Below are 14796 nucleotides of genomic sequence, written 5' to 3'. Positions count from 1 at the left end.
TATCGCGACCTTCTTCCCCGTGGATAACTAAAGAAATTCTAAATTTAATGGCACAACGCGATTCCTCTTATAGACAATACACGAAATCTCGTAAAAATAATCCAGTACAGGCTGACGAGTGTTTTAAAAAATATAAAATCTTACGAAATAGATGTACACACTTGATTAGGAAAGCCAAAATGGAATTTGCCTCGAACCTAGCGAATAGCACTTCTAACTCGAAAATTTTGTGGAAAAAGTTAAATATATTAAGGATCAAGAGCAGTAGGAAACAAAATATGGCTAACAATAAATTTACTGCAGATGATCTTAATAACAATTTTTGTGACATTAAGTTTTTAAGTAATACAGAATCTAAAATTACATATGATGAGAGTCCAGAATGTACAGAAAACATTTTTTCCTTTGAATGTGTCAGTCCTCTCATAGTCATGAAGGCCATCAATAGAATAAAATCAAATGCTACTGGAGCTGACCAAATTAGTATTAAATTTATTTAAAAACTTTTGCCTTTTATACTAAATCCCATCACTAATATTTTCAATCGTTCTCTTATGAGCGGCACTTTTCCATCTGATTGGAAAACAGCTGAAGTCCTAGCGTTTCCCAAAACAAGTAATATCACAAGTATTAATGATTTTCGGCCAATTAGTATTTTACCTGCTCTTTCAAAGGCATTAGAATACATTGTTAGTGATCAAATACGAACCCATCTAATGAAATACAATTTTTTTGATCCGTTTCAATCAGGTTTCAGAAAGTACCATAGTACTGCTACAGCTGTTACTTATGTCACTGACGACACTAGACTAGCAATGGATAGAAAGCAAGTAACTGTTCTTGCTCTACTTGATTTCTCTAAAGCTTTTCAATCAATTATACATAAAATTCTCTTCCATAAATTGGCGACGAAATTCAACTTCTCCAATAGTGCTGTGAAATGGGTCAAAAATTATCTACAGGGACGGAAGCAGTTTGTAACCGTAGCCGATACTTCTGCACTGCGGAATCTCACTCACGGCGTCCCTCAAGGAAGTGTCCTCGGCCCTCTCCTTTTCTGTTTGTACATTAACGACCTTCCTTCTGTCTTACAATACTGTAAGTATCACCTATACGCAGATGATTTTCAAATATATATCTCAGGTCAACCCGAAAACTTGGACAATTCAATTCAAAAATTGAATGACGATTTGCACCGCATTTACTTATAGTCAATTGAAAATGGGTTAACCATAAATCCACTTAAATCGAAGTGCATTTGCGTCTCCTCTAAACGACTTATACAAATGCACCGTTCGAACAGTAGAGATAAATGGAACAATTATTCCATTTTCTGAAACCGTTAAAATCTTGGTGTAATAATAGATCAATTCCTTGAGTGCAAACCTCACATTAACGCTGTATGTAAGAAAGCGTTCTGGTCTTTGCATTCACTCACGAGACTAAAGAAAATTCTACCCACTGAAACAAAGCTACTAACTACTTGTAAAATCTCTAATATTCCCTCACCATGAATATTGTGATGTAGCTCTATCAGACTTAAATGAAGAATTAGCGTACCGATTGCAACGTATCCAAAATGCCTGTATACGGTTTGCCTATAATCTCAAACGATCAAATCATTTAACTTCATATTACAGAAAGCTAGACCTTTTGAAACTTGCCGATAGACGTGATTTGCATCGACTCACACTTCTCTTTAAGACTTTGCGCTTTCAACAACCTTCCTACTTATTTCAACGATTGCAACCACTAAATGCTTACCACGACCACAATACAAGATCAGGTGTAAATAAACTGCTTCCTCTTCCCCCACATTCGTCAAAATTCTACTCGAATGCGTTCTTTGCATCCACTATCCGTGCGTGGAATGACCTTCCATCCAACACAAGACAATCTCAGTCAATCAATCTATTTAAGAAGTCGGTTGAGCAGATCCTCCATAAGTCTACTAAGCAGAGGCTTACTAATATCTGAAAAAAAATGCTGGTTTTTATACTTCCTACCTTTTATTTCTTTTGTTCGCTAAATGTATGTGATTACATTATGTAGTTATTTGAAGTAATCTATGTATGCATGTGATGTGATGCGCGCGCGCGTGTGTGTGTTTGTGTGTGTGTGTGTACGTTTGATTGGAGTGTTTTATATATTTTATTATTTTTATTGTATTACTAATTATGATACTATTGTATTGCATGGTCAAGTGGAGACAAGGCAGGAGCCTTAACTTCGCCATGTAAAATAAGACTAAAATAAATAAATAAATAAATAATACACACATATTAAGTATTTGTAAACACAAGCACGTGGTACGTTACGATATATATACATGGTGAACTTCAAAGATGTGCACATTTGGAATCGAAAATTGAATCCTGACAATTGGAACGGAACCGAAAGATGAGCACATACTTTGAGAGGCGATTCGTGACATGAAAAGAAGACAAAAAGTCCTCTTGAATTTTTTGAATGTCACGAATCACCTCCCGAAGTATGTGAACACCTTTATGTCTCGTTCCAATTGTCAGGATTCAATTTTGGATTCCAAGTTGGCCCCCTGTCACTCGTACACGAAGCGGAATTTGACAACATGCAACAAGACTTTTTGTCTTTTTTTTGATGTCATGAATCAGCTCCCGAAGTATGTGCACATCTTTCAGATTCACCCACTATGTATGGAATGCATAACAAGCTTCGTTTTTATATATAGAATAAAAGACGATATTAACAAACAAGTATGTTTCTATATTCTTTGAACATTATCTAAGATTTGAATCTATTTTTCAATGGTGTTGAGTATTTATCTTCATTATTTCGAATTACATTTTAGTGCCTATTTTTTAAATTTTTAGTGCCTATTTCCCAGGTTTTTAGTGCCTAAACATCCGGTCTCTAGTAATGAGGTTAAAAAAAGTTAGGAGGGCATGCTCCCCTCATGTGTATAATTTATTTTCCCTTTCTAAGAAGGGGTTGGAGGGCTTGTCCCCCCCATGTGCTTTTTTATTATGAAAGTATGGTGGCTCTTGCTGTAGATTCATCTATTATTTAATACGTAAGGTATTTTAAGATTTATTACATTTAGAACTGATACGATACGAAGTTCGCTTAGTTCTATATGTATTAATACTTGAAATATGGAATGTTGTAAATAATAGTTGAAACAGAGTCGGAACCACCATAATTTCTAATCTATTCGATTCGTAAGGAACTGGTTCCTGGTGATATTTAACGAACTGTTCAGAGGAACCAGTTCTTTATGAATCGGTTCATTGAACGATTTGATTGAATGAAATGGCCCAAGTAAAGTCATGCCGATCTCTGAACTGTTCCGAGGAATCGGCTCCAATGATTGTTCGGCATAAAGTGCACTCTTACCGGTGTATTTTTTGTTTACGAATGTAGCGTTATAAGTTTTAAACCATCACAGAAGCTATTGGAACTCGTATCATTGCGAAAACCCACGTGTTTTCACTCTCCTCGTTTGTGTTTATTCACCATTGCAGACGCGCTTTTCCCCTTCGGATGCACTCTCGCGCATGGCCACCTGCTTTGCCGCGCACTGACTCGGTTAATAGCATTCATGCTTTATAATGGCTACCTAGCACAGGCTGGTTCTTGTGCGTTTCTCAATGTAGCTTTTATGCCATACATCTGGACATTATTTATATGCGAATCTTAAAAGAATTTTAATTTTTCAACAAATAATTTTAGCAGTCTCAAATTTCAGCTATCGAAATAGGGTAATGTCATGCCCAGCATAAATCTTTTGCAGAAGAAGGAGGAGGTCGGGTATGGACTTTTGGGTTTCGGGTAGAACAACGATGAATTTCGAAAAAGTACTTATTGAGGCTTAACAACAATTGAAAATGTATTATTATGCAAAATTTGGTAGGTATCCCAATGGGGTTCGGGGGTACCATGGGGTACCTAATTTATGAATTTCTAAATATTTTGAAACATATGTCTACGAAATCTTTCAAAGAACGTTACAAATACTAGATAATCGAAAACCACATCTCGCTACACCTCTTGGTTACCGAAATATGGGGGAAATAAACAGTGATATCATAGATGTGTGGGGTTTGCGTACTAGATGGAACAATTTCGAAAAACTAATTACTCATTCCTAATAATAATCTCAAAAGACATTTAAATCCAAAACAAACACACACAGCTGTGCGGTTTTGGGGGTACCATGGGGTCGCAAATCATACATTTCTAAACACTGACAAAACACGTCTTAACATACTTTTAAAGAGCATTACAAAGATGTGCTTACCGAAAATCCCAAGTCAGTACACTTAACTGTTACCGAAATATGGGGAAATAAAAAACCGGCACCATAGGTTAGTGGGGTTTACGTGCTTAAAGGTACAGTTTTGAAAAACTAATTATTGAGGCCTAACAATAATACCACGAATATTCATAATCATTAAAAAAACCACATACTAATGGGGTTTAGGGGTACCATGGGGTTTGTGAAACCCCTACATCTACTTCAGTTTTAAATTTCTTTCAGCTAGCTTAACCACTACCCTCAGCTGGGTCGAATACCGAAAATTGCATGTTAATATCTAAGAAAGTAACCGAGATTTTAAGAATTGTATTTTTGATGACGTCATAAATATAAGGATTCTTATGGATTTCTACTATAAGGAAGAGAAATTTCATAAAACTAATGGCCTATGTTTAGCAGAAGGGGTCCAGCTCTTTTCTCTAAAAAATGTTACAATTTTGGTAATTTCTGTTCACATTTGGTTAGTTTAGGGTAGGGTTGGTTAGTTTAAGTTAGGTTAGGCTAGTTTAGGTTACGTTAGGTTAGTCTAGTTTATGTTATATTAGTGTAGGAGTTCTGCATAATTTTCCAAAAAATGACAGGATTTCGCTTATTTCTACTATTATTATGTTAGTTTAGGTTAGTGCAGGTTAGCTTACGTTAGTTTATATTAGGTTAGATTAGATTTGGTTACGTTATGTTACGTCAAAGTACATGCATCACTCATTTCTCCTGTAAATTTTGTGTTTTTTACATGCTTCTGGACCCCTTGTACTAAACATACCCCAAACTAATATATGTGCATTAATAAACAATCTAATAGACATTCTGAAGTAAAATATGATGGTACCCCTATGGGTTAAGTGAGAACCCCACTATATTTTCTACAAATTCATTACTTCATTTATTAATTTCTTTCGGGTACCTTAAACAATGCACTGAGCTGTGTCGAATACCGAAAACTGCATGTTAATATCTAAGAAAGTAACCGAGATTTTAAGAATTGTATTTGTTACGACGTCATAAATATAGAGATTCTTATGGTTATGGACTTTTGGGTTTCTATTATAAGGAAGAGAAATTTCATAAAACTAATATATGTGCATTAATAAACAATCTAATAGACATTCTGAAGTAAAATATGATTGTACCCCTATGGGTTAAGTGAGAACCCCACTATATTTTCTACAAATTCATTACTTCATTTATTAATTTCTTTCGGGTACCTTAAACAATGCATTCAGCTGTGTCGAATGCTGAAAACTGCATGCCAATATATAAAAAAGTAACCGATATATTAAGAATTGTATTTTTTGATGACGTCATAAATATAGAGATTCTTATGGATATAGACTTTTGGGTTTCTATTATAAGGAAGAGAAATTTCATAAAACTAATATATGTGCATTAATAAACAATCTAATAGACATTCTGAAGTAAAATATGATGGTACCCCTATGGGTTAAGTGAGAACCCCACTATATTTTCTACAAATTCATTACTTCATTTATTAATTTCTTTCGGGTACCTTAAACAATGCATTCAGCTGTGTCGAATGCTGAAAACTGCATGCCAATATATAAAAAAGTAACCGATATATTAAGAATTGTATTTTTTGATGACGTCATAAATATAGAGATTCTTATGGATATAGACTTTTGGGTTTCTACTATAAGGAGAAATTTCACAAACCGAATATATGTGCATTAATATGCAATCTAATAGACATTCTGAAGTAAAATATGGTGGTAACCCTATGGGTTGAGATACCCCCATAGGGATACCATCATATTTTACTTCAGAATGTCTATTAGATTGTATATTAATGCACATATATTCGCTTTGTAAAATTTCTCCTTATAGTAGAAACCCAAAAGTCTATATCCATAAGAATCTCTATATTTATGACGTCATCAAAAATACAATTCTTAAAATCTTGGTTACTTTCTTAGATATTAACATGCAGTTTTCGGTATTCGACCCAGATAAGGGTAGTGGTTAAGCTAGCTGAAAGAAATTTAAAACTGAAGTAGATGTGGGGGTTTCACAAACCCCATGGTACCCCTAAACCCCATTAGTATGCGTTTTTTTAATGATTATGAATATTCGTGGTATTATTGTTAGGCCTCAATAATTAGTTTTTCAAAACTGTACCTTTAAGCACGTGAACCCCACTAACCTATAGTGCCGGTTTTTTATTTCTCCATATTTCGATAACAGATTCGGTGGGTAAGTCTTTACTTTGACTCCAACTGTGACTTTAATCGGTTCTTATAGGTTCAGTTACTTCCTGTTAGTTAGGTGTACTGACTTGGGATTTTCGGTAAGCACATCTTTGTAATGCTCTTTAAAAGTATGTTAAGACGTGTTTTGTCAGTGTTTAGAAATGTATGGTTTGCGACCCCATGGTACCCCCAAAACCCCACATCTGTGTTTGTTTGTATTGGATTTAAATGTCTTTTGAGATTGTTATTAGGAATGAGTAATTAGTTTTTCGAAATTGTTCCATCTAGTACGCAAACCCCACACATCTATGATATCACTGTTTATTTCCCCCATATTTCGGTAACCAAGAGGTGTAGCGAGATGTGGTTTTCGATTATCTAGTATTTGTAACGTTCTTTGAAAGATTTCGTAGATATATGTTTCAAAATCATTTAGAAATTCATAAATTAGGTACCCCATGGTACCCCCCGAAACCCATTGGGGTACCTACCAGATTTTGCATAATAATACATTTTCAATTGTTGTTAGGCCTCAATAAGTACTTTTTCGAAATTCATCATTGTTCTACCCGAAACCCAAAAGTCCATACCCGACCAAGAAGGTAACCAGTGAAAGAATTTTAATTGTACAACCATTATTTCGAATGTTGTATCTAAATTTGACCTTAACGTATATCCTACGTACAAATTTTTCGAAAATTGGGGCCCATACTCTTTATCTACACCAAGTACAATATGAAAATAGCCCTCCCGCCGTTCTAGTGTCCCTTTGATATATAAGCCTAGGTTCGATCGCCGGTGGGAGAAAACACAAAATTTTATTTCATAATCACTCGCTCTCATTGATCACTCTTTCATTTAGCCTAAAGGGCATAACTGTGAGACGTTAAACTATACATACATACATACATATATAAATAAATTTCCAACTTTCCAAATATGATAACTCCCCGAGTACTTCATAGAATACTTCAATTCTGAAAGAGGTAACACACTTCTCCATGCAACCATCACACTCCTGGCAGGTTACCAAAACGAGGAAACAGACAATCAACGCGAACTCTTTAACATATATTCTAGTATGAGTACAAGCAGTATACAGAAGTACGAGATCAAAGAAATATTTCAGTTATGCCTGTTAGGCTAAGGGAGACGAATCATTTAGGCAAATGAATAATAATGGAAAAGCTGGTGGAATGAGAAAGTGGAAGAAATGAAACTTTTGAGTTCACGTTCCGCGGTTATGCCGGATAGGCTAAAGGAGACGGTGATTATGAGACTAGAGTACCTACCCCGAGAAAACCCACACACGATGTTGTCCTTCAAACTTATTTGGCCTGCGATGGAACCAGGCACTCAATGCACCAAAAGTAAGCGCTCTCCACAAGCAGTATAAGCATAGTATAGAGAAAATATTTGCTTTATGGCACAAATGCAAAGGAAGTTAGTCTCGCTTTTTAAGCATCAGCTGATGACCTTAGTAACTACGAACAGCTTTAAGTAGTAGTCATGTTCAGCAATTATAAATAAGCAAATAATCGACCTGCTAAGCTGTTAGTCTCAAATATAACCACTGTCACATTTCTTTAAGAAGATTTATTCTTTATGACTGCCAAATATATTTCATGACCTCTTCGTAACACACTAACGGGCACTTCCCTGAAAGAAGTACCGGATTGTATTGCTGAGCACTACCTCTGACTGTTTATGTAAATTAGCCTTAATTCTGCGAATATTACTTACATGAAGGAGTCCTTGGTGCAGTTTGTAAAAATGCATTGCGAACGACTGAATGAAAACGTCCGCAAACCGTTCGCAACATTTTGTATTTGCTCACTCTCCTCACCAACCAGCTCGATAAATATGGCTGCTGCACGGGAGAGAAGACAAGTGAATATCGATATAGCTATGGAAAATTAAACAGAATAATCTGACATTCTTTTCTCTAATATTCTTGTACTTTTTTTCTGCAAAGCCAATACTAATGACACTAGGAAATTTCGGTGTTAGGTAATTTTCAAAGGAATAAAGCAGTAATTGTGTAAGAATCAACGAATGAAAGAAAAGAAAATCTTCACAGATTATGTTCATCAAGATTTCATAGTCATTTATTTGAACTGTAGTATATATCTTGTGTAGGTCTGTTACTTGTAGCCTTACAAATGTAACCATAAAATGCTAGTTTCCTACAGTGTGCAGAGCAGTTTCATCAGTGGATGTTAATATCCTAAACAGTTCTCCTTCATACATACACACTTATTCTAACCGTAAAATTAGAATGTTGTTATGGGTTATTCTTAATCTCCACATAGAATTCTATCATACGTAATCACGCATAAAATTATGTGTACCAGTTCGAAAGCAACATGGCAATAATCCAATTTTAGCAATACTCGCTCCCATGCTAATAAATAGTTTGGACCTCTTTGCTTTTTAAAACACATTGGGCATTATGCAGAATCGTTTTGAAGTGTGATTAGAACCATACTAAAGAGGTCAACTAACATATGTTCCCTGCAGTAGTCAGACTTTTAGTGCGGCTCTAATCATACGTCAAAACGACTCCCCATAAGGCGGATTTTCTTTGCCTCTCAGTGTCAATTAAAATTTTGCTTCCTTGTTCTATTTATAATATAACAGAACAGTTTACACATGAATTTCAGCTTTAACGTAGACGTATTTTCTATAGAAGATAATTTTCTCATAGTTTAAAAATAAACATCTTTTCTATAAATAGTTAAAAAAAAAACAGGCGTCTCACCCAAAGCCTTGGGGTCGTCTGAAAATGGTTTGTGGGCTAACAACATATCTTGGCTTCAAGTGGTAGGACACAGCTAGCGACAAGTACTGCCTAATCGCGAGCTATTAGAAGAGTGACTCAGAAACTTAGGTATCACGCTTTTGTAGTAAGGATTGAATAATATAATGCGTAATCCCTTAAATAAATCGTAATAATAATGCGTAATCAAAGTAAATTAGTTTTTAAAAATCTGAAAACTTTCAACTTGCAATCAGAATTGAAAACTAATTATATTAAACTTGTGTTAAAAAGTACAGTGTTGATTATTATTATTATTATTATTATTATTATTATTATTATTATTATTATTATTATTATTATTATTATTATTATTATTATTATTATTATTATTATTATTATTATCACAGGCGTCAATCCCACCGGGAACGTGCCCCCAATATTGTAAAATAGTTTCTTTATCTTCCAGTATTTCAAGTATCTTAGGGCAACTATGACCCAAAACAGGCTCAAACATTTAGCAGTTTGCTACGTTCACAAAATTATGTTAGACAAAATGGATATTAAAAGAGTAACACAAAAGTTTGTTTTTAATAATGAAAAACGGCAGCCATTTGGCACTATGAACGTAAAGGTGGAGTACACTGTAAAGTAACATTTTTTTTTTTTTTTTTTTTTTTTAGATAGCGAGCATCGAAGCGAATTTAGTTTAACTTTAAACAAAATTAACTCTCAACTAATTTTTTAACTATACTTTGTTGAGCTTAATTTACATTAGTTGTAGACTTGTAGACCTAAAATATGTTTTCAAAACTTTATTGTTTCTGAATATTCACTTCACATTACCTTTTATCATTATTTTGTTTTTAACTACCTGGTAACATTTAGAATATCAAAGGTAAAAATAAAGGACAAAAGAGTTTAAGTTTATATTTGCTTTCTAAATGCAATGCTTGCTTTCAAAAATGCTTTAAAATGCAATGTACGAATATATATATATATATATATATATATATATATATATATATATATATATATATATATATATATATATATATATATATATATATATATATATATATATATATATATATATATATATATATATATATATGTGTGTGGTCTAGGAATTAATTCGTGCGGTTGGTACGCACACATTGAAGCTGTAGTACAAACACAAAATACATAAATACCTTAAGAAAAATATTGTCCATCGCTAGCCACCACTTTCGCCCATCTGTCAGGCAATGTACGGATTCCGTGGCGAAAGAAGTCCTCATCCTTGGAAGCGATCCAGTCAGAGACCCATGTTTCGATATCTTCTGAAGAAGTAAACCGCTGTCCAATCAAATCGTTGTTCATGCAATCGAACAAGTAGTAGTCCGAAGGAGCAACGTCTGGTGAATACGGCGGGTGGGGTAAAACTTCCCATCCGACATTTTCTAAATAGGTTTTGACCGGTTTTGCGACATGTGGGCGAGCGTTATCATGTTGAACAATAAGTTTATCATGTCTGTTCTCCCATTCTGGTCGTGTTCTGGCCAGAGCTTGCTTCAAACGCATTAATTGTCGTCGATAACGTTCTCCATTCATAGTTTCACCCGGTTGCAGCAGCTCATAGTACACCACACCTTTCATATCCCACCATATGCACAGCATAACCTTTACACAGTGAATATCTCGTTTTGGTTGTGATGGACCTGGTTCACCTGGTTTCACCCAGGCCTTTTTTCGTTTAGGGTTCTCGTAATGGATCCACTTCTCATCACCCGTAATAATTCGATGCAGAAACCCCTTTCTGCTCTGTCGTTGAAGCAGCAATTCGCAAATGGTTTTTCGTCTTTCAACGTCTCTGTCTTTCAATTCATGTGGAACCCAATGTGACATCTTTTGAATCATTCCCATGGCTTTCAAGCGTTTGGAGACTGTTGTTTGATCAACGCCTAATGCTGCTGCAAGTTGTTCCTGCGTTTGACACGAATCCTGCTCGAGCAATGCTGTCAATTCTTCGTCTTGAAATTTTTTTGGCTGTCCAGCTCGCTCTTGGTCTGCCAAGCCGAAATCACCACTTCTAAACCGTGCAAACCACTTCTGACACGTTCGCTCAGCTAGAGCATGGTCACCATACACTTCCACCAAAATACGATGACTTTCAGTCGCACTTTTCTGCATGTTAAAGTAATGCAGCAGGACACCCCGCAAAAACACTTTATCAGGCACAAATTGCGCCATGTTCACTTGACTACAAACTGGTGTTGTTGACGCTTTAATCCACTGCCCTATACTACGAACGATACGCGATGACAGGGGTTTGCAACACATGTGTGGATACACGGAACTGTGGGACGCTCCGTTCGTTGCGCCATCTCTTGTCCACCCGCACGAATTAATTCCTAGACCAAATATATATAAAATATATATAAAATTTTCCAGGTGATGACCCAGCTCTTCTACAGGTATTCCATACACTCCAATTCCCCAGGTAGTCTGTCACCCCAAAATTTCTCTCTCTCTCTCAATTTCTCTCAGCAAAAACTATAAATTACACCGTACAGATTACTCAAAATGCATCCTTATTATCTTTTAAAATCTCTAAAGTACCTGACTTGTCTATCGAAACTGTTAACTATCGAAAAATATTTAGAAATTTGGAATCGTTACAATGGCGTAAGCCTCAGAGCATCTCCATCATGCTCTGATGAGCTATTCGAAATACAGTATAACCTCGTTAACACGAACTCGCTTAAGCCGAACACTCGGTTAGGACGAACAAAATTTCGGTCCCGGCATCGCTGTACGTTATCTTATAGGAAGTTTTATCAGTTAACACGAATTTCGGTTAGCACGAATTACGAACTAATTTTTAGTCCCTTGAGTCAGTAAAGGTTTTGATTTAACACGAACTTTCAATCCTTTGTTTTTTTCAGATCATTTTTCTTATTTCAGATTTCACTCCAGATCAGTTTTTGTCATACAGTATTTATACAGACGAAAATTGCCTTATAAATAAGAGAAAAACCAGAAACAGATATCTTTCCTCTTATGAGGTGTTGATTCTGTCCTCCGTCAAGCGCTGAACATGCAGGTGCTTGGCAGACGAGCTGGCGACAGGTCGAGACAAAACATCTTCTCTCCCCTGTAACTCCAAACTGGTGACAGCAATCATAAATACCTTTCCGTTACTAGCGGTACTCACCCTGCTAGCGGAGTTATCAATTTTATAACTTGACCTGGGTTTTCTGCGTGGAAACGTTTTTTTTTAAAAAATCTTCGAAGATAGGATAATAAACTTAATGTAGTGTTTTCACTTTTCAGAGGATGGTACCGAGACCGAAACTAGTCTCGATCTCGATCTTAACTCGAATTTGAGACTGAGGAGTGCTTTTCGAAATCGAGACGAGACCGAGACTACTCAGTCTCGTTTCGATACCATCTCTAGTGTTTTCTATGACATACATAATATACTGCAGTGGTATGCATAGTATGTATACTGTAGTGCGTATGTATGGAGAAAATGTATTCGAATAATAAAATTTGGGTCCCCGGTTAACACGAATTCTTTTAACACGAACTCCTGATTTTTCAGTCCCTTGGAATTCGTGTTAACGAAGGTTTACTGTATTTAGAAATTTTGGGATCGTAAAAAAGGCGTAAGCCTTGCAGCATCTCCACCATGTGCCAGTTCTGTGCCATTAGTTGTAGCTCAGAATACTTATTAAATGAACGCAACAAAATGGGGATGAAACTGATACACAACACGGTACTTAACTGTAAAATTATGTTTGAATTTAAATAAAATTCAAATGTTTCTAATTTTTAAAAATGACTAGTTGTGGGAAATAGGTGAGAACTGCTACCATATTTTGAGATTTATTCAAGATTTTTGGTGCGAGGCCAACTTCAGAAATATCAAATTATATACAAATAGAGCTAGAAAAATAGTGTTAACGGCAATCGTTAGTGCACTTAAACGCACTAAGGACTAATGTCAGTTCTACAATAGTTTGGTATTTATTCAAGATTTTTGGTTAGTTGTCAAAGTCAGAAATATCAAATTCCATACAATTGATGTATAAATATGGGGTTAACGACAATCGTTAGTGCATTGTTAATGCACTTAAAGGCACTAAGCACTAACGTTAGTGCTACTATATTTTGGAATTTATTCAAGATGTTTGGTGGGGGGCCAACTTCAGAAATATCAAATTTTATACAAATAGAGGTAGACACATGGGGTTAAGGGCAAATCGTTAGAGCGTCATTAGTGCACTTAAATTCACTAAGCACTAACGTTAGTGTTACCACATTTTGGGATTTATTCAACATTTTTGGCGATGGTCAACTTCAGAAATATCAAATTCCAGCCAATACAAAGTGTCAGTATTTTCAGGAAGCATTAACAAATGCACTAATTACTTTGTTAGTGCTTGAAGTGGGCGCAAATTCACGCTGACCACCAAAGATATATTACTTGTAGCACCTAAACTAATTAAGCACTAACGTTAGGGGTTGGTGCACGAAGAAGCCCTAACGATGCACTAATGACTATATGGCATCAAATTTCCGCCAAATTCAAAAACACTAATGATATCTTTTAGTGCAATTGTTAGTGCTTCTTAGTGCACCAACCCCTTACGTTAGTACTTCATTAGTGTAGGTGCTAAAAGTAGAATATCTTTGGAGGGCACGGTGAACTTGCCCCAACTTCAAGCACTAACAAAAATTAATGCCATTCGTTAGTGGATCGTTAGTGCTTCTAGAAAGCACTAAGGTTTGTATGGATTTTGATATTTCTGAATAACCCAGTTAGTATGAACGGTGATCTGTGCGCTTTCCAATATCACTTCAGGCCTACTCGGAGAGATCATAGACACATTGGCGCCAGACAGTGGCGTATTTACGATTTTGTTTCGGGAGGGGCTTTGCTAAATTTCGGGGGGGGGGGCTTTGCCTGAAAATGTGAAAATTCTGCAAGATATTTCATATACTTTACTATAGTAAGTAAGATTTCGGGGGGGGGGGCTTAAGCCCGGGAGCCCCCTCCCTAAATACGCCACTGGCGCCAGAGTTTGTGGTCGCTTCGAGAAGACTAGGTCTGAAGGTGCAGCTTTACAATATGGTGGCAGTTTTTTTCCTGTAACCTGACATCACCAACCCTAACCAGCAAGGCTAGGAAGTTTCCAAGGGGGCCTCGACGTTATGGCAGTGAGACCAGACAGACAACTAGTGGCGTAGGCGACTCCAGGAGTAGACCGGTGAACCGTACTGAGACAAGGACCAAGCAGACTGGTGCACTTGAGAATACTGATGGTAGTCTTTATGAAGATGTTCCACCTGGCACGAGAATCTTTAATCCATTGTATAAGGAGGCAGATAAAGAGGGGGCTGGAGAAGAAGCAGTAAGGAGCAGTGTAAATTTCGAAAATATTTATGATCTAACTGACACCGTATGTTAAACAATTACTTAATGATTACAAAGAGGTAATAACTGATAAGTTAGGGCATGTCCGTGATTATTTATATTAAATCCAATTGAC

At 36.0% G+C, this 14796-nt stretch overlaps 1 protein-coding gene across 1 annotated transcript in view; it reads right to left on the bottom strand.

Moving 5' to 3' along the window:
- The window catches only part of COX5A (Cytochrome c oxidase subunit 5A), a 38824-nt gene extending 30421 nt beyond the window's left edge, over positions 1-8403 (bottom strand). Inside the window, exon 1 of the mRNA XM_081746886.1 lies at positions 8245-8403. Coding sequence (XP_081603012.1) covers positions 8245-8323 — 79 coding nt within the window. The 5' untranslated portion in view covers positions 8324-8403. The remainder of the gene's footprint in view (positions 1-8244) is intronic.
- Between the last annotated feature and the right edge of the window lie 6393 nt (positions 8404-14796).

The sequence above is a fragment of the Thermobia domestica genome, chromosome 2, assembly GCF_964235325.1.
Source record: "Thermobia domestica chromosome 2, izTheDome1.hap1.1, whole genome shotgun sequence".
Lineage (NCBI taxonomy): Eukaryota > Metazoa > Arthropoda > Insecta > Zygentoma > Lepismatidae > Thermobia > Thermobia domestica.
This window is presented reverse-complemented; position numbering and strand designations above follow the sequence as displayed.